General features: G+C 45.7%; 1 protein-coding gene across 1 annotated transcript in view; it reads right to left on the bottom strand.

The window, feature by feature from the left end:
- Window positions 1-20737, bottom strand: part of PGM1 (phosphoglucomutase 1) — a 60794-nt gene that overhangs the window by 10419 nt on the left and 29638 nt on the right. The window contains exons 2-7 of the mRNA XM_058538213.1: window positions 15735-15897; window positions 15252-15398; window positions 13662-13787; window positions 10871-11061; window positions 9918-10072; window positions 7450-7565 (exon numbers count right to left, since the gene is read on the bottom strand). Coding sequence (XP_058394196.1) covers window positions 7450-7565; window positions 9918-10072; window positions 10871-11061; window positions 13662-13787; window positions 15252-15398; window positions 15735-15897 — 898 coding nt within the window. The remainder of the gene's footprint in view (window positions 1-7449; window positions 7566-9917; window positions 10073-10870; window positions 11062-13661; window positions 13788-15251; window positions 15399-15734; window positions 15898-20737) is intronic.

Genomic DNA, 20737 nt, shown 5'->3' with positions numbered 1-20737 from the left:
CTTACATGCATCGAGACCCTTTCCCAAGAGCCTGACGTGGAACAGAACTCACACTTTTCCCTTTAACCTCCTATTTTAAAAAAAAGCAGCCGACATTGAGCTCCACTTTCCGACTGCCGAGTAGGACTCGGTACCGCCTCTCTCTCGTGGTGCTTTGCATATTATCACACGTTGACTTCTTTACGTGCCCGTCGGCCCTTTTCGACCTCCCCGGGGTCTTGGTCTCCTTAGAACTGTCAGGAGTATCTAGCACAGTGCTGGCGATGCAGTGGGCATGAGGTAGGTTTGTTACTTCCCCTTAATCCTTTCACACCCAGCTCAAACGTCCTCTCTGAGACCAGCGCCCAGCGTCCCTGGGCAGTGATGAGCTACTTTCTCCTTCTCCTACAGCAACCACTCTAAGCATCTGGTGCAGTGTCATCCTCCTTGAGCTTCAATCATCTATTTACGAGCCTTTCACCTCACTAACTGTGCATTTCTTGGAGGCATCTCTTATTTATCCTTGTGACTAAGTCTGGTGATTAACATAGCACATGGGATGTGGTAAATAACTAATAGCGAAGAAGTGCATGAACGAATTAATCTACTCCAACATTTTCTCTTTCTCTTTTTGGTTCATAAAAACATACAACTTTTTTTTTTCAAAAGATTTTCTCTTCAGTAAGATATTGCTTTTAGGAAAAACAGTCCTGGATGCTGGCAAAACCATAGATAGTAGGCAATACTTCTAGCGCTTTATATAACAAATTTTGGAAATGTTTACCTATTTTATATCTATGGACTTTTACTTGCCTTTCCTGCTATCTCAAGGAACAAAAAGTTAGCTCTCTGATCCTTACAGTTTTTGCAAATGATGATATGTTTTGGCAATAGTTCATCCTGAGAAGCAAGGGCCTGGCAGCTTACCCAATATATTGAGAATTCATGACAGAATATACAGCTTGGAATTATTTGTCTGCGCTCTCCTAGGGTTTCTTCCTCCTTTTTCTTTTCTTTTTTTAGGCTAGACTGAAAGCATGGGGGGGGGCATTGTTCCTTTGTGTTTTTCCAGCTGTAAGTAAAGAATTTGGCTTTCCTTTATGTGGAAATGAAAATAAAATCTAAAAATCTTACCCAACTCTGATCAAGTTACTTGCAGATAACTAAATCACACACCTAATATTATAAACAAACTCTCTATCTGCCTTGGATAACATAAACAAACATTCTACCCCATCGGCACATTCCCAGCCTCTTTGGAAATTCTGATTAATCTCACTAATCACTGTGGATGTATCAAAACTCTGGATGACTCTGCCTAATACTCAGGAAATCTGGGTAAATCTCATTTTCTTTAGGGTTCTGATGAACGATGACAAGTTACTAATGAAAAAAGGGCAGTGCTGTGTGTATGTGTTTCTAAAGCTATTGCTGTTTTTGCAGTTGTGGTTCAATGGAAAATGCTTTATACTTAAGAGTCAGAAAACCTGAATCTGAGACTTTGTCACTTAAACGCTGTTTGAATTTGGACAAGTCACTTAACGTCTCTGAGCCTCAGTTTCTTTGACTGTAAAATGGGAATAATGTTACCTGTCTCCCTCAATTGTGACTTTACTGTGATAGAGTAGAAATACTTTATAAACTGTTAAGTACTATACAGATGCAAGATACTATTAATAAGGGAAAAATAGAAAACTTTTAGGGAAAATTAATACTTTCCACTACCTTATTAAGCTTTCAAAAATAACGTCCCTTAGCTGTACATATTGGGGAAGATAATGAAATATAACCCAATATGCTCTTTTCTCTGGGCAGTGGGATTACAGTGCTTTCTCTTCTTCCTTATCTAATTTTCCTGTTATGAATATGAATTACTGGCATCATTCTTTTGAATTTAAAAAAAGTGAAAGCAGCCAAGCTCACTTAACTACGAGAAAAAGGAGACACTGCCAGCAAGCAGCACCAGCCGGGGCTGACACAAAGGCAGCGCCAGATTTTGCAGGGGTCTCTTCATACTTGGTCCAGCTCAGGAACCAACTGAGCGCATGGGAATGCTGTCCTTTCCGCATCTTCAAACACCTGTCGCTTTGCTTGGGCCTCATCAGCACCTTGTGACAAGTATAAACTCGGCTCAGTCAGGACACACTCCGGGTCTCAGCCAAGAAAAATGTCAACCCTTGCTGAGTGAGCCACACGCTAACAGCTTAGGGATTAGGTTCCATCTTTCGGTATGGGGATCTCGGCAGTGCCCGGGCCCCTGCCAGGTGACAGGTCTGCGAATGCAGACGTGGCAGCTGAAAAAGAGCAACATGGAGTTTTCTAGAATCACTAGCGTCTGTCTGTCGGTCTCTGTCTCCGTCTCTTTCTCTGCCTATCCCTCTCTCTCCTTCAGTCTCCTGAACATGCTGATCTGGCTGCCTGGAAATTTCCACTCCACATATACCTACAAGCCTGCAGTTCCTTTCAACTCCGCCATCCAGCACACCTTCCTCGTTGCCCTCCGCTCTGACCCCTATTCTGTCAGACCCTGTCTGTTCTCACCCCGCCCTAGACTATGAGTGTGTCCCAGCTGGTGCCTGGCATACTGTCAGCTCTCAAGGATTCGCCCAAAGGATGGTCAGAGCCCAGGAGACTGGCAGGAGGTTCAGCAGACCTGCTCTGTCCACAGTCCTGTCCTCTGTGGCTTCCACTGCACAAATGACTTCACTCTGAAAGGAAGGGTAAGCTCCTCAGGCAGCGTGTTCCAGATCACTCCAGCCCTCAGGGGGCTCTCCCCCAGCAACCCCCAGACTTTCCATTTGGCAATGAATCCTGCACTGCGTCGTGACTGCCGCTGGAACCTTGTTTCCTTTGGAGGAAGGGAGTAAGCGCCTGATGGGCAGGAACTGTGTCTTAACCCCAACTCCATTTCATACTTAACAAATATGAATCTGTGCCCACCACGTTCCAAGCACATGCGAGAATACCCAGATGAATAAGACAGGTTACCTGCCGCACAGGCGAGCACAGACATATGGGTGAGGGAGACAGACGTGCAGGTAACAGTTAACTGAGTTAGTTCTAATCAGGACATCAGCCTAGTTCCATTGGCGTATTCTGTCTGGGAAATCTCCAGAGACGGGATGCTCTACCCTCCCCGCAGAGGCTTCACCTACAGGAAAATTTACTCAAGAGCTATGCAGATTAGAATGGGCAGAACTAGACAGAAAACCTCACCCCCACCCCAGAACCAGGTCAGGTGCCTGAGGATAGGCTCCCAGAGCCCCCGCACTGCGCCCTCCATCACTCTGCACACTGCTAATTACCCGGCCAGGGTCTGACCTCCTTCCCCAAATGTGGACTCCACGGAGCCTCCACAGGGAGGTCGCGCCCCCACACTGAGTCCCCTGAGCCTAACACAGTGTTGGGGATACTGTCGAAGTTCAATAAACTTTGAGGAATGAGTTGATGAAAAGAAGTACAAACATGAAGGACTTTTATAAGAAATTAAAATGAAAAGAAATCTGCAAAGCATTGATCTGCCCTTCTTCAAGTTATCACTCCCATAAGATGCATAATCACTAGGACCTTTTAAAGACGGGGCAGGAAAAAATACTGCTGACCCCTAGACGCGACCAGATCACAATCTGCTGGCATATTTCCTGGTGACACTAAGTTGATCTTCAATCTGGTTTCCCATCCCTCTTCCCAAACCCCCCATCCCCTGAGGAAGAGTTTCAAAAGCAGTGACATTCTACTCTATCCAGTGACTTCACTTTCTGTGTCCTTCCCAATTTCCCAACAAGTTCAAGGTGGGATAAAACTGGCCATTTTGCCCTCCCCCACTGTGTATAAACACGTACATCGTCATCCACAGTTAGGGGGAAAAACAACTTTGCACCATGAGATCAACCAAAAATAACAGGTTCCCCCGTCTAGTTCTGGTGCCCATTTCCGAGTGTCTAACAAAACACCTTTCTCCCTGGCATTTGTGATGCTGACGTCTGCGGACGTGTCCTCGCCTCTGTGGCCACGATAATCACGGGACAGCTGCCGTTTCTTCACCACGAACAGACTCATGTCTGCTTGGGAACATTAGTAATACTATGCCCTGTGCTTTTAAATGCTGGTGGTTTGTTTTACTTGGTGAGCCCGTTCCTCTGAAGGCTGACTCCTTTGCACCTCTTTGCAAGTAAACTTCTCCTTTTCTTCTATAAAAGTTCATCTCCTCTCAAAAAGACCTTGAGTCCCCAGCACTGGACTATGCAGTGGGAGTTGTGTTGAGTCCCCACAAGTCCCAGACTGCTGCAAGAGGGGAGGTGGGAATTCCCCACCGAGGTGGGTGTTTCAGCAGAAGAAGACTGATGGTCAACTGTGAGTCCAGCAACACACAGGAAATTATATGGAATGGCTTTTAAAGTCCTTTCCTCTCCAACACCAGGATTCAGTTGGTCTAAATGGAGGGTGCCAAGTGAATAGTGTGTTCACTCATTCATTCAACAAGTGTTTGCTGAGCACCTATTCTATGCTTTACAGGAGGCTCTGGGGATACAATGGAGAATTAGGCAGACGTGACTCCTGTCCTCATGGAACTTACAGTCCAATGGAGCCAACAGACATTAACCAAATAATCACAAATAACTGTAAAATTACAGCTGCAACGTGTGCGACAAAGGAGAAGTGTGTGGTGCCATGAACCCCAATAACAAGGGGACCTGACCCGCCCTGGAAGGTTAGGGAGGCTTTCCTGAGAAAGTGCCTCTGCTCTCGCCTGGAAAAATACAGAAATAAATTACCCTGTACCCAATTAAGCTGCAGAATTCAAATATTTCAAAGCTTGTAGAATCACTCATGTCCACCCTGAGAAACTCGGTGAAGGAACCGTTGGGAGCACTCGCCGGTGAGGGACACAGTCAGAGGAAACGAGCTCCCCATAAATAAGGAGATCAGAAGGGCAGTTAAGTTCAGCGGCACTCATCCACAGCCGTGGAGACCGCTGGCTAGGCAGCCTGGTTTTTAAAATGTTTATCTCAGAAACATTACAGAACAATTTTCTTTTTTCAAAGAGAGATTGAAAGAGCTTGTGGATTATTCTCATGATGCATTCTCTCTTTGGATGTGAAAGATATGAGAAGGAAGATAAAGCCATGGTTGGCACTTAGTGTCTGTTGAGTGGGTTTATAAATAAATAAACAAGAAGAAACTTAAACAAGGAATAGTTTAAAGTCTAATACTTGGGTTCAGAGAAGTCAACTCCACAAATGTAACATGGGGGACTTTTCTTGGCAAATGCTCCTCGAGTAAAAACTTAAAGAGGTTTATTATCCGCAACATTACCTGGGCTAAACAGTATTATGAAATGTCCTAAAAGCTAACATAATTGAAAGTTCTATCAAGAAAAGTACAGTGCCCAGTTCTCTAGACATAATCTTCTCAATCTGCTTTTTACTTGTCAGGTCAGTCCCGGAGGATCTGGGCTCAGTTCCGGACATGATCTTCTACGAGGGGCAGTGGTGAACTTGGAAGCACCTAGAAGCTGGTGCTGGGTACACAGACAAGGTGAAGCGAGGGACAGCTGGAGAACTCGGGGCGGGTAGCCTGGAGAGGACTGGACCTGCAAGCTGCCGCTAGCATCTGAAGGCCTGTCAGGCGAGAGGGGAGCAGCGTGGGCTGTCCCGTCTTCAGGCTGATCCCAGCCGGTCAACACCGGGGACTCCTTCTTGGCTCCAGGCCTCGGACCCACCTTGCCCAGTGCTCCCCACACGGGTCTGTGGGGCAGGTGTTACTGGATAGACCACCAGAAAAGGACATATGCAGTGAACCATGCTTAGGTAAAACTGTACAAACAGGATTCCTTACAGTCGAATATTCTGGAATCTTCAAATGCTAATATCATTGTGAATACCCAAGTCTCCCAATTTTCATTGAACCCCGAACCCTCTCATGGAGTTAGTATCCTTCCACACACCCAAACACCATGGGAAACCTTGTTCTAGGCTTTTCTTTTCTCATTAGGCTCAGCACTGACACAGGTACACGAGGTTAGGAAACCAAAGGTTAAGACATGGTGCCTGCCTTCAAAGACAGCTTCACCCCGAAAGAAGAAGGACAAGTATCACTGCACAGGATAACGCTGGAGGGATTTCATGGGAGGAGACCACCTCACAGGTTCATTGGGCATTCATCCAGTATCCCACGGAATTACGTGGCACCATCCATGTTTTACGAGGTCAGAAAGGACTAAGCAGTGGCCTCGTATGCTCAGACCAAAGGACAAGAACCTTGGGAAGTCATCGAGCCTGCTTTGTGGACATTGTTCAACCCCAAGACTCACCCGTCTTTCTTAATACCCTCTAATGCTATCAAGTCAATTCATTACCAAGGAGTACTGCCACTCCCTCAAGGATATTAAATTGCTTAGAACTTTGTTAACAGGTGTCTCAAATTTACCAACTCATTCTACCCACCCCACTCCCAGACTTGTTGGAAGAGAAATGAAATCAAGATTCTCTTCTATTTAACCCACATGAACTGCAACTCAATTGCAAGGCTGACAGAATGCCTGGTTTTGATCTTCTTTTCTTTACTAAAGGATAGAAGCAGAGTACTGAAGCACCGAGAAGACTCATCCTTTTACTTCAAAATACTGGGTAGAGAGACTATTGACAGGACAAGAAATGTGGCCATGAATTACCTTGCAACCTGGCTGGAGACCAACAGGTGGGGGAGGGCTACACGCCTGAATGATGTTTGATAAAGAGAGAGACTGACGTGGGTAGGATGGGGTAATCAGGAAGGCCATGGAGGTGGGACTTCAGGTCAATACTGGGACAGTCAGAGAAGAGGAGGGACGGCACAGAAGTGGGGTCTAGGGGTCTTGGGACATCTCCCAAAGCATCCCACATTCCACTCTTGCATTGTACCACAACCTCCACATACGTCCTCACGGACAAGGACATATTTTTAATTTCTTGATCCTCTCCCAACTCAGTTCCACCCTAATGGTCTTCCTTCATTTAACCCTAACAAATCACAATTTGTTGCTATAGAAAACTTGGGTCTATTAAAGAGAAAGATTAAATGCTGTGCTGAAACCTCCTCTTCAAGAAAAATGAAAAACTGACTCGCTCCACTGTATTTCTTCCCAGAAATGAAAACATTTATAAAGGTTTCCTTGACCACTGAGGGAAGAAAACTATGTTTACCACTCTGTTTAATCCCTACAGACTCAACGACCACGCTGCCGAGGAGGCCCTCAAACTTCCTGTCTCGGTAGATGGGATCCTTGGGAAGTAAAATTAGCCCTCCGTGGCTGCACACACTTGCTGTTTTTCAAAATGTGTCCACGTCATCAGAGCTGTTATAAATAACCTGTGTCCTGATTAGGACACATGAGCTCCCAATGCTATTTCAGTGCTGCCCTAGCATCTAAGCTTTCACTGCAAGGCGTGTTTATAGGGAAGAAACGGCTGGGCAGGACTGCCCACTTACCGGTCCCGAAGCTCTCCTCCCCACAAAGAGACAGTTTGCTTGCGTCCATCAAATTCCCAAAAAACTTCCAGCCAGTTGGGGTCTCATACAAAGCGATCTTTGTAGCGTTAGCCACCCTTCGAAGGCATGAAATCAAAGTTACGTCACAACAGGACTGTTAGTATAGCCATGTGAGAGATGGAAAATAGCAACCGTTATTGTAACCAAGGGTCTCATTTAGCACTGCTCAGAGGAATACATAATTCTGAGATTGGTGGAATATTGTAAGAGAAAAGTTATGCACAATGGGCTATTATATGTGGAGTCAGAGGAGGGGGGAGGAGTAGAGAAAGAAAGAATTAATTCAGATCACTGAGTTTAATATTTTAAAAGAAGCAATAGTAGCAAAATGTGCCAGGCTGTTTTTCAGGCTATTGAAGCCCACGTGTGTTGGATACAGACTGCAACTACTACATTCTATAAAGAGCAAAAGGATGTTTTGATGCACTTGTATCACAGAATCAGAGGATACTGGGTCTAGGAGGTCAGCATTTTACAGAGAAGGAAACAAGGTCTAGAATGTTACGTGATCGGCCGAGGGTCACACAGCCAGGGTGACCGACTGCCCGCTATCGGCTGCCCGTCCGTGCTCCTCTCAGCTCACCAGAAGGCCCTGAGGACAGTGCCCGTGGGGCCTCCCGTTTGCACCAACGTCACCCATGCTGATCCTTGGTCCCCCCAACACATCTTTTACTTCTCCCTACATATTCTTTAGACTGTTTAAAACCTTTTTTTAGATCCCTTTCCCTCTGACAGGAAAGTAACCTACGTTTCATTCCCCGTTGTAGTGGGGTTTCCTTTCCAGAATCCTCGCCTTATTGCTAGTAAGACAATGTCATGTTTACATTTTAATATCTGAGGAAAATTAATTTATGATTTTGAAAACTGGAAGTACAATAAATTTTATCTGGGTAATGAGGTATTTCTGTTGTGACTCTATACGTGGATTATCAATTTTTCCAGAAATTGGAATTCACCTGCTCTTGGACGACACAGAAGGTATTCCAGGACCTGATAGGTCTCACGCACAATAGCGTGGTGGAAGCCAGCTCACAAATGCAGATGTAGGAAGAGCCGGCAGAAGCACCGGGTTCTAATCCTAGCGCGGATTTAGCTGTGGGGTCCTGGACAAGACTGCTGACTTCTCTGACCTTCTGTTTCCTCTTCTTTAAAATAAGGATCAGTTGAGATGGTGAATGTGGAAAGGCTCCGTGTACACTACAGACCACTGTATGAACATTAGTTCTCACTGTCTTGTCAGCTGAAGTGAAGCCAGCACTGATTCTGTGACACGCCCCACCCCACCTCACACTAGGAGACCACTGCATGGCCTGTGGTGGGGAGCAGAGGTTCTGGGTTCAAATCCTGCTCAGCCATTTATCAGCTGGGTGACCTCCGGCACATTACTTAACTTCTTCGTCCTTTTGTCTTCCCCCCTGTAAAGTGGGGTCACATACAGCATTCACCTCATGGGGCTGGTCTGAGAGTTCAATGACTTAAAACATACAAAGTACTTACTGTCTAATACAAGGTCATGTTCAATAAACACGAGTTACTATTCTAAGAGCCTAGATATACACATTCTGCTTTCTTCTCTGATCTTTACTTTTATTCCTTGACTCATTCTTTATCTATTCCTTCAGCAAAGGTTCACTGGGTACCCAACATGTCCTAATTAATTTTATTCCTCATTTATTATCTATTACTTATATTTTTATTTGTCTTAGATATAAATGAGGTGATACAAATAAACAGATAAGCGAAGCAGAGATATCAACTGTCTATTGTCACTGGGTGCCTTCTTTCTCATAAGAACTGAATGTAATTTTTTTTTTAACTATTTGAGCCTTCTGTTCATGTAGATTTTGGACAAGTGAGTATTTGTGTGCATGGGTGTCCGAGGAGGGGTGGATGAGGAATGTTTCTTTGAAAGTTCGTTTGAAACAATGATTTTACTCCAAACTACTCTTTCACCCAAGCTCTGTGCACACTGCCAAAGGAGAGGATTCTCCAGAATCATGTCTTCCCTACAACGCAAACGCCAGCCACTCACTTCTTCATTAACATTCAGTCATTCATTTTTTAAATGATGTGTATGTCTGCCTTACTATGTGCCAGGCACACTATGGTCAGGCAGAGTTTAGGACGGTGAATAAGACAGTCCTTTCCCTGCAGAAGGTTAGAGTCAAGGAGGGCAGACAGTCAAGGAAGCAGGCACTCAGGTCGGTGGGTGAGTGCAGGGATGGAGAAGGGCACGGTGCTATGGAAATAGGGGGACATCTAATCCAGAAACACACTCACCCATCCGTCGTAACATAAGCACTTATTCAGCACCTCCTATGCATCAGATGCCCTGGCTGAAAGGAGAGGACGAGTGTCCCAGGCACAGAGAAGGGCCCGGGGAGGGCCAAGGGAACAGAGAGACCTACCGGTCCAGGGCCCCGCTGGTGGGCATGCTGCGTGCAAAGCCACGGACCCCGGTCTGCTGGAAATACGGAATGCTGAAGATGTTGGCAGCAATGACAGCCACGGAGTCTGAGGGGTTCACGAAGAAGCCATGCTTGCCCAGAATCATGTTTCGATCCTTTGGGAGAAGGGGATTCAAAGGAAGATCTTTCAATCAGACTATCTTACATGGGGGTTTATAAAATTCAAAACTGGTCCATGTATTCATACTGGGTTCTGAACACTGGATCTTGTTTCTCCTGGATCCGTACAGTACCACTGGGCCAACGGCTCCTCCACGCCCAAGGGCTGAAACTGTTTTGAATTAAGAGCAAGCCGAATACCACTTCTGGGCCGAACACTCTGCTCTCCCTCCAGCGGCCAGCTGACTTGAACCTCCCAGACCTTTTCCAAACTCCGGAACCACCACCTGTCTCCCAGAGGGGAGGGGCGATCACAGTGAGCGAGGAATGTCAGCTGTTTATACAGTTTGGTATTAATCGTAGAGAAGGAATAAAGGTCAATTCTCTCATTAAAGTTCCATCATTCAGCTAACGTGAAGGAATGAATGGGGATAAGTCCAAAACCCTTTCCAGAAACTAAATTAGTAGCCAGCTGCTGGTTGAGAGCAGAAACCTACCTTAGGACGAGTATCAAGAACCCACCGGCTCCTGAGGCACCAGTCATCACATCACGACCAGGCCCTAACCACCCTGCCACTCCCAGCACACGTGAATGTCTGCAATTAAATACCTGGGCTACATTTCGAGGACTCGGATTCTGTTCCAGAGGGTCTTCTAAGAGTAAATGAGCCCTGACCCCAGGTGCAATGAGGGACCACTAGGCCCAGAGGGTCTGACAGAAGCAGCCCACCTTTCCCCTCTGTGGGATCAGGCCTGGCCTGCATCCGAGTTCACTTAAGTGCACCTGTACCCACCCCATCTCCATCAAAGGCAGCCCCAAAGTCATGCTCTCCTGTCTTCATGGTCTCCACCAGGTCAGCTGCGTAGGTGAGGTTGGGGTCAGGGTGGTGGCCTCCGAAGTCCTCCAGAGGAACGCAGTTCACGGCTGAGTTTGCAGGGGCGCCGAGTTCTTCGCAGAGGATCTTCTTCACATACGGTCCCACAACTACATAAAGCACGAAATGAAGAATCAGAAAATAAAACTTACTAAGGTACGTGAGGATCGGGGGATGAGGTGGAGGAGTTCTAATGAGAACGGCATGAACAACAATGAGACCATGCGAACTGTATCCAGGGGCTAGTGGAGGGACAAGTCTGCCTGGAGTGGAAAAGTTTACAAGGAGGAATAACGAGAGATTAGGCTAGAAAGCGTGGGGCCGGTGGATGAAGGAAAGAGTGGGGGAAGGAAGGGAGGCCCCACTGCACAGCTGTGCCAGGTGCCCTTCAACCACTTTCTCACTCATCCTTCGAAAAGGCCCACGAGGTGGCACAGCTTAGCATCTAAGAGCCTGGACTCTGTCACCACAGCATCCGGGTTCAAATCCCAGCTCTGCCAATCACTGGCTGTGCGACGTTGCGTAAGTTATTTCATTTCTCTGTGCCTCTGTCTACCCCATCTGCAAAATGAGGATTTAATAGTAGGGCCTAACAGGGATGATGTGAGATTAAGCGAGTTAACAGCTATGGAGCACAGAGAGCTGCACCGCACGTAGGCTGTGACTGCTGGCATCGTGATTATCGCCTCCAACTGGCAGTTGTAAGATGAAGCTTTCACCTAAACTTATCCAGCTCGTAGGAGTGGGCGCTGGCATTCAGAGCCCTTGTCCTTCTACACTCTCCAGCTCTCTGACAACTTGAGTAAAAGAATACAAACAAACAAAAAACAGTAACAACAACGAACGGGAAAAACCAGCCCCATACTTTATGGTAACATTTAGTATAACCACCAGGAACACTCATCTCAAATGCTGAGAATGCGCTTCCTTCAAGGAAGGTCCTGACACCCGCATATGCCGCAGAGGTCAGAACAGTGTAGAACATGTGTCTCCCATTAGGGCCACAGGTGGAGGGGGCCAAGGACAGAACGAGGTCAAGGCAGCCAGGGCTGTGAGGGAACTGAGAAAGCGAGGCATTCGAGGAACGGAAAGGCCCACGGAGAGACGTCCACTTCGTGGCCACCTTCCCCTGCGAATACCCCATCACAAGCCCGCAGCCCACGCCAGCCCAGGTTCTCCTCATTCCCCTAACGGGACACTTGTTTCTAAGTCTTCGCCCACCTGCTGCAGCCACTGCCTCGGCTGGGACGACCACCACTTGACCTTCCACCACCCTAGACTTCTCTTCCGTAAAAGCTGAGCTGGCTGCCACTTCTTCCAGGAAACCTTTCTCGACACTCACGCAAACGAGGCCTTCTTCCCCACCACAAAGAAAACACTTGAAATTCGGTGTAACCCTCACTGTGCGGCCTGGCAGTGGTTAGTCTTCTCCTACCTCACCTCCCCAAACCTCATGAGCTCCTTGAAGGAAGTCGTCTGCCGAGTCCCTGCCTGCCCCCAAGCATACGTCAAAGGCACTCAATACCGGTCTGTTGAATGGTTTGAAAGGACAGAAGAGCTTTTGTCTGAATAAAGAAGCAGACCTGTTCTGTGGGACCCCAGAGGCAACTTAGGACCAAGGGGAGAACTTGGGTTCCAGGGACGGAAGACGTCAGCCCCCCAGGAGAAGGTTTTCTAATCGTGGTTTGCAGTGTAGCAGGGGCCCTGACAGCATCATCAAAAGGGTTCAAGCACAGGCAGGCAGCTGGATCCCAACACCAGGAGAATCCTTGCCACTCAAGAACTCTAAAATTCTAAATTATTACAAAGCCAATAAACAACCGAAGTGCTCAAGAATTCCTATATTCCTACATTCAAGAAAATGAGGGTTCTGGTTCACGATGACAGCTGCCGTCTCCACTGACCTGGCCACAACCCACAGAAGAAGAGGGAGAGACACAGACCCTGCTGTTCCTGAATTTCATCCACAGCGTGCTCTTGTTCTCTTCTAAGAAAAGGTGCCTGCGGGGGCAGGCGAGAGGGGGTGTGGGGCTCAGGAGCGTGTTTACCACATCTAGCAAATGACGGCCCCCCTCGGAAACAGATGGAGGCATTTAGGAAGAATGTAAGATATCTTCTGAGGGGGAGGAAGTGTCCACAAAAACTTGTTGCATGTTACTCAGAACATGATGCTTAAAGTGGAGACACCGACCTTCACGCTACCTTACCATGAGGAATGCCTCTGCCATTTTTGCTGTACACAATTAGATTTTTATCTGCACCAATATTGCTCTGAAATGGTTGCCAAATAACTGTTTAAAAACCGTCAAACAGAGAGAGTCTTAAGAAAAGGCTTGTTAAAGCACCGTGATACACATAGTAGAGAGCAGCTTCATATCTTTTCTTTAAGGATTAGCTCATTTTTTTTTTTTTGAGGAAGATTGGCCCTGCGCTAACATCTATTGCCAATCATCCTCTTTTTTCTTTGTCTTTTTTTTCCCCCAAAGCCCCAGTACATAGTTGTGTATCATAGTTGTAGAGTTGTAGCTCTTCTATGCGGGATGCCATCTCAGCGTGACTTGAGGAGAGGTGAGTAAGTCCGCGCCCAGGATCCGAAGCAGCGAACCCCGGGCCATTGAAGCGGAGTGCGTGAACTTAACCGCTATGCCACCAGGCCAGCCCCAGCTTCATGTCTTTGAGAGGAGGGAATGGAAGAGAAATGGCTCCATACCTCCATGCATGGCATCTATTCGGATCTTTAACCGGTTTGGACCAGAAAGCAGTTCTTTCAGTGCATTGAAATCAAAGATGTTTCTCAGCATCGTAGCATAAGCTTCCACCGAATCCACAATTTCCACTGTGAAAACAAGGAACATTAAAAGATGGAAGAAATAAACACATTGAGAAATGTTATCCTTTGAAATGATTATCTTGCTGTAAACACGCAGCAGCTATTTTGAAAGGACAATTATCATGCCGCTCCAACATGCCAGGGCTGTGACATGATCTCTTATTCAATACTAACAGTTTTCCTGAGAGGTAAATGTTCTTAGTGCTGTTTTACAGACGAGGGAGCTCAAGGTCAGAAAGGTCAAGCACTCTGCCCACCCGGCCGGGATGGGGCACAAGGGCATTCCGATGGAGGCTGCCTGACGGTGGGCCCTGCTACGCTGCCACATCGACTCCCCGTCCATGTCCATGAGAAATGCATTTTGGTGTCATAAATAACAGAAAATGTAACACCTACTTTCCTCTCCCTCCCTTCTTCCAGGCCCACTGCCATCAAGACTTAATGGTAAAACGTAGGAAAAAAATTTTTTAATGAATCACTCCTCACATGCACTGCTAAAGGAAAAAAACAAATGAGAACTTAGTATTTCTGTCGTTGTGGATGTTCAGGGGAGTGAACATTTTCAAAACACTAAGAGTTTAAGAAATTCTCTACTGGTGTTTCCTAAACCCTAAGAATGTCTTCAAGATGAACCAAAGAGCCATCTCTCTCGGTTAGGATGTGACTGTCAGCTCTCGATGGGTAGGTTCAGACAAAACACGTGTTGCATGAGGTCGCAGTCCAGAGGATAGATACAGGGTAGAGCAAAGTTAGAACGCAGTCTCACTGCCAACCCTCTCATCCTCGCTTTATTAATACGAAAAACTTGATAAACATAATTCCACCGATTACTGTTAATTCAACATATTGGGATTCAACAACAAAATGTTTACCACCACTGCCTACACAGGGAGTTTCAATTTAGCCCCAAAACGGTCTAATTTGACCTCACTGAATATTATGCAGGAATAAAAAAGTCAAAGCCCAGGCTTTGGAGTCACACCTGAGTCTGACCTGAGCTCACCACACGCTGACTATGTGACCTGGAGCCTATACTCAGGCTCGGTCGGCCTGTGTCTCCTCATCTGGAGAAAGTGAGTCCGACAGTGCTGCCCTCACAGGGGCGCTGCGAGAATAAAATGGGGTAACACATCTAAGAGCTTGGCCCATAATAAAAGCCCAGTAAAAGTTAGCCATGAAGGTCATCTTATAGGTCTTCTCGTCAAGGCCGTTTGTGTCACAGGTGTGGAAACTGAGGCCTTGAGATTTAGAAATGACTTTCCCCAAGGTCACACAGCTGAGCCCTGGCCGGGCCCAAGGCGTGCAGGTCTCTAGACTCCCAGACCCCATTCCAGACGGGCTAACGCAGGCACGCACAGCCTCATGACGACAAGCGTTCCAAGACTGCAGACCCACGTCATTGAAACCTCCAGAGGGAAATCGCTCAAGCTGGAACTAGGAGCAGGCAGGACGGGAGGAAAGTCAACGTGCCTGTGAAGGGCTTGAATTTGTTCTCCAGGTCAAACTGCTGCTTTCCCAGGACTCCAAGGTCTACCTTCAGGTCGGGGCAGATGGCATATTCTTCAATCGTCTTGCTGATCTGGAAAATCTTATCAGTTATTGCTTCTGGAGCAGGACCTAGAAACCAAACGGCAGACAGTGGTCATTTTGTGCAGCTGACAGGGACACAGAAAGGACACGAAACTCATCAATTCCTCTTCACTAGCACATCTGCCACTCCATCACTCAAGCAGCAAAGTATCAGGATTTTCTAAAAGAAAATATTATGTTAATGACCATCCAAGCATGGCTCCGCACATTCAGGTACAGCAGCATGAGAAGCATTTCATTTTCACCAAAAGGGAATAAAGAACCCCTTGCTAGGGATCAGAACCAGAACCCTGGCCTCCCAAGGCCTCAGTGATTGGTTCATCCTACTGAACATAACATATCCTCAAAACGATGCAAACTCACCTCCATTGGAAATATTGAATTTGATTCCAAAATCTCCATTGGGCCCTCCTGGGTTGTGGCTGGCTGTCAGAATGATCCCACCAATGGCTTTGATCTTTCTAATGATGCAGGACACAGCAGGGGTGGAGAGGATTCCGTTCTGTCCAATAACCAGGCGACCAATCTAGGAGAGAAATCCAGAACACACACTTCACTTCAAATGCAGAGCTACCGCACAGAAACACTAGAACAGGCAGATGGACAAAGTGATGGTCTATTGGATCAGAAAAGATGTTCTGTAATGAACGTCTACAGCGTGGGTGGTTGTTGTTATTATATTAAAGTAGAATATTATTGTTGTTGTGAATAACATTATGATTGAAGTAGCATCAGCACTGTTGACAAAGCCATTCCTCTGGACAGTTTTTGGACTTTGTAGCTTTAGGACAGTGTATGATCTGGGGGTCTGTAAGGCTCTGGCAAAAAAACGTTGAGTATTCTTGTTTCCAGAGCCTTTCTAGACCAGGTTCATAATTTGGATACACTAAAAAAATTGTGAGAAAACCCACATTTTTATCCAATTCAATCATACTTTCAATCTACATTGAGAGAGAAGACGTAAGTTTAACTAGTTAAAGGTATTCTAACCCAAAGAGAAGGCTTTTGTAAATCAAAATGTTTGAAAAAGTAAAAAAGGGCAAACTTTACATGAAGAATATTACAAAATATATCTCATAAATGTATGTTTCCAGTCAAGCTTGGGTTTTGATATAGTGGGGTCCCTCATAGCTTGGACACATCCACCCATGGTGGGTGACCCAGGTTACCTGCTGGGCTGAGGCAGGGAATGCTGGGAATTATTACTGGGCACCAGTGAGAACCACCTACAGACAGGAAAGGCCAGAGTGGGTACTTCTGTTGAGTTCTTAGCTCACCTCCCCTCTCACAGATGGTATCAGCACAGTGCCTAAATCTCCCCTCACTAAAATGATAGCAATTTATATCCATTTCAACATAACCCAAGTTGGAAAAGAAGCAAGTTCCTCTGATATCCTTGGAGAAGATGTGACTGCTACATAAAAAGATTTATACAATGAGGAGTTTGTGCCCTCCCTCCATTCTCCCTTCTGAAAGAAGAGACAAGAATGTTTTTAAATTTTCCATTTGTTATTTCTTTTTGCCCCACCCAAGATAAACATGGTTGAAGAAATGACTTATGTGGAAGATGTGTTTCTAATGTTGAAAATGCCAGCAAGATCCTGGATTCCCTGGGAAAGTTTTTCTGGGACTGTTTCCTTTGCCTCCTCCCAAAGGTCACTGAAAACTTGACTGCCTTATAATTCAACCCTCCACTGCCAGCCACCTCCCGGCAAGCAGCTGGTTCACTCCATCACCTTTGGCTCTCACGCGTCTGTCTCCGAACAACTTTTGTGACACTAATGTATTTGTTATGTCCTGCCTCTCTCAGGACCAGGGACCTGGTCCAGCTGTAGGTAGGACCACTCACAGGACCAGCTGTAAGTAGGCTCCTGTATAGACTAGAGGAACCTGCAGACAGTGTGAAGTCAATATTAATGACTATTGCTGAGCTGCAGCGTGCTTTCTGCACCCACAGCACTTTCAATTCATCCTCACATTTGCTCCTCCAAGTACCAGCGTGTAGATGAAGAAGCTGAGGTCCAGAGTTACCATGATCCTGCCCATTCACTCCTTCTTCATTCATCCACTGGCAATAATAACAAGCACTGACGGAAAGGCGCTGTGGTGGACACCGAGACAGATGACATGATAAGGTCCCACGGCAAATTAGTGGCCACAGCTGGCAAAAGCACTGATACCTCCTCACTCAATACAGTGGGAGCAGTAACATCTCACCCTTCCATCAGGTTCCGCGTGTGGTTCTGCTGAGAACATAAAAGTCTGTGGTTGAGCAGTTCATAACTTCAACAGGAGGGGGTCAGAGATGGCAATTGACCCAGCCAGAGCGGCCGGCGCAGTCATCTGGAAACTCTATTTGCACATCAAGCACATCGACTTTCACTTAGATTTTATACGTATTTGGTGTGTAAGGGGAGACTGATAAATGAATATCAAGCTTTGCCACCTAAGTCACCCTGGACTCTACCATTCCTTACGGTGAGACGTGCAGTCAGTGATGGGCCAAGACTGAGGGGACTGTACCAGGGGAAAGAGTAAGAAAGGAAGTCGAGAGACAGAGCAAGGGAAGTCCACGGTAGCTTCCTTCTCTTGAGCCCAAGAAGAGGTACAGCCAGCCAAAACACCCCCTTCTGGAGCAGACCCTTTCCTATGGATCACCTTCAGGAATATTACCCCTCGGCCGGATATTAGGGAGACAGCACCCTCCTTCCCTGAAGGATGTCTGGAGCACTGTGACAGCTCTTGACTCAGTCTCCCCTCCTCTCTCCCCCCGACTCCCCCTTCTCTACCCTGGCTGAATCTATCCTCCCTACTCAGGCCCACCTATTTCACCTTTCTAAATCACAGTTCTAACTGTGTCCCTCCTCTACCCAAAACCTTCCCTGCACCATATGATCCAGAAATTCCACTTCTAGGTATAGACACAAAAGAAAGCAGAGACTCAGATAATGTGTACACCCATGTTCATAACAGCATTATACACAATAGCTCAAGGTGGGAACAACCCAAAAGTCCATCCACAGATGAATGGATAAACAAAATACCGCCCATACACACAATGGAGTATTACTCAGCCTTAAAAAGGAATGAAATTCAGATACATGCCACAACATGGATGAACCTTGAAAACACTATACTAAGTAAAATAAGCCAGACAGAAAAGAACAAGTATTGTATGATTCCACTTACATGAGGTACATAGAATAGGCAAATTCATAGACAGAAAGTAGAACAGAGGCTGTCAGGGGCTGGGGGGAGGTGAAAATGGGGAGTTATTGTTAGTGGGTACAGAGTTTCAGATGGGATGATGAAAATTTCTGGAAATGGATAATGGTGATGGTTGCACAACTTTGTGAACGTAATTGATACCACTGAACTGTGCTCTTAAAAATGGTTAAAACACTAAATTTTATTTTATGTATACTTTATCAAGAAAAATAAAAATTAAAAGAAAAGACAAATCATTCCTGGCTCCCAGCCTGGCACTGCGAGTCCCTCAGTCACCAGCCTTTCCCGCCCTCTCCTCTCCCACACTCCCTTCTGCACACTCATGTCATGCTACCAAGCTGGATACCTCACTGTCCCCCAACATTTTATATCAAACATGACAGAGAGCAAACTTTAAAATCTTCCTTTTAATTGAAAATCGGGCCTGGTGTTTTTTTATATTTCACACACAAAAAAGTTTCATTTTCCTTGCCCTGCTAGTCATACACACAGGCTCTATTCTCATTTCTAAACGTATCACTAAATTTAAGCTCTGGGGACCGAATGAGGTATGAGTATTATAAATGGGGCCCCACCAATGTCATATCTTGCACATTAAATTTTCTTGTAAATGCAGATAGTGCTATGCAAATAAAAACACAGGGAAACTTCTAACAAAGGCAGACTATAGTCCATAATTCATAAATACACCAGGTAAAAGCGTACTAAAGAGAAGAAATGAAACAATCCCCATTTAGCTCACTAGGCTAAAAAGTTCTGCAGGAACTGCTCCCGGGTGGAGCGGGGTACTGACAAAGGGAAGGAAGGAACACTGACTTCTACCAAAACCTGCGTCAATCAATTAGCTTTCCTTTAGATTCCTCCCTTGACTCCTGCCCACAATCAAAGAGATGTTAAAATGGTCAGGATTTAGGACATGTTAGAAAAAGAAGAAATCAAACTATATGGGATTTGATAGGTTTTATCAGATTAAAGTGGTCCACTCAATGTTTTAAGTAATTCAGCTGGGTAGCATGACTGCTTTAAATGCAACACTATTTTTTAATAAGAAATGTCCTTGAAAACACTTGAAAATATTGCTTGTGCTGCCACAGCTCTGACAAATAGGCAGTTACCACATTTAGTCAATTATTATCACTCAAATGTATTATTTAGCAAACCTTCAGATCGTAAAGAGGGAGTCTGCAGGGTCTGCCTGAATTACACATTCCTACCACCTCTTCCACATCCTTCAGCTCCAGACGAAAATGAAATGAAGCCAAATACATCACAGCAAAGGGGACAGTGTCCCAGATCCACTCAATAGTCTGGATATATGTGGAGAAATAATGTTCCACACGTTCTCTCTCAAAAGATGAAAGCATCTTAATATCGTTCCCTGTACAGCTCTCCTCCAAGGTGAAATTTACAGCATGCCACATTTTATCTTAAACATGTGTATGCTGCGTAATAATTTCATATTGGAGTGCTTTATCAGCGATTTTCACGTGAGAGGCATTCAGATTCTGATCCTGGGTGTAAAGGAAACCTTACATGATAAACAATAGGATCCACGGACCCTTCTCAATTTAATTTGTGGTGCTTTATTTTTTTAATTTGGCTTTTGCAATCACACCTGCTTGGCGTATTATTAAAAATAGACTGAAAATGAATGCCCAACACATTTGGTTGCAATGCTAAATTTATGCTCTCAGAACCAGAATCACTTCCAGAAAGGAAATACAACATCTTTTTTAAATTTTCAAGTACTGAAGGACTGTGTGCTCCAAATTATTGCTAAGTGTAATCTAAAACACTAAAAAATATATTTTTTGGTCCTGCAGAGGAATTTTCAGAGCAAAAACAGCAATGTCCTGATGGCCACCTTCCTGTAAACCAGTGGGACTCTGTAAATTGTTAGATTATCAAAATCAGTGCTTTCTGGTGCAAGATTCCTTCTGATTTGGTTAATTCTGCCAACAGTTTTTCACGATGCAGAGCTGTAGCAGAGCCTCCTTATACTACAGTCTTACAGAAGTTATCATCTCTACCCTGCTGCACAAATTCACTCACACACGGCTTCTCTGTGTCCAAGGTCACTACACGCAGGTCCCCGTAACAGGTCCTCTCGGAAGGCTCACACCTAACACATTCCAAGC

This window comes from Diceros bicornis, chromosome 4, assembly GCF_020826845.1.
Source record: "Diceros bicornis minor isolate mBicDic1 chromosome 4, mDicBic1.mat.cur, whole genome shotgun sequence".
NCBI classification, from domain to species: Eukaryota; Metazoa; Chordata; class Mammalia; order Perissodactyla; family Rhinocerotidae; genus Diceros; species Diceros bicornis.
Note: the sequence above shows the minus strand (reverse complement) of the source record. Positions and strands in the feature narration are given on the sequence as shown.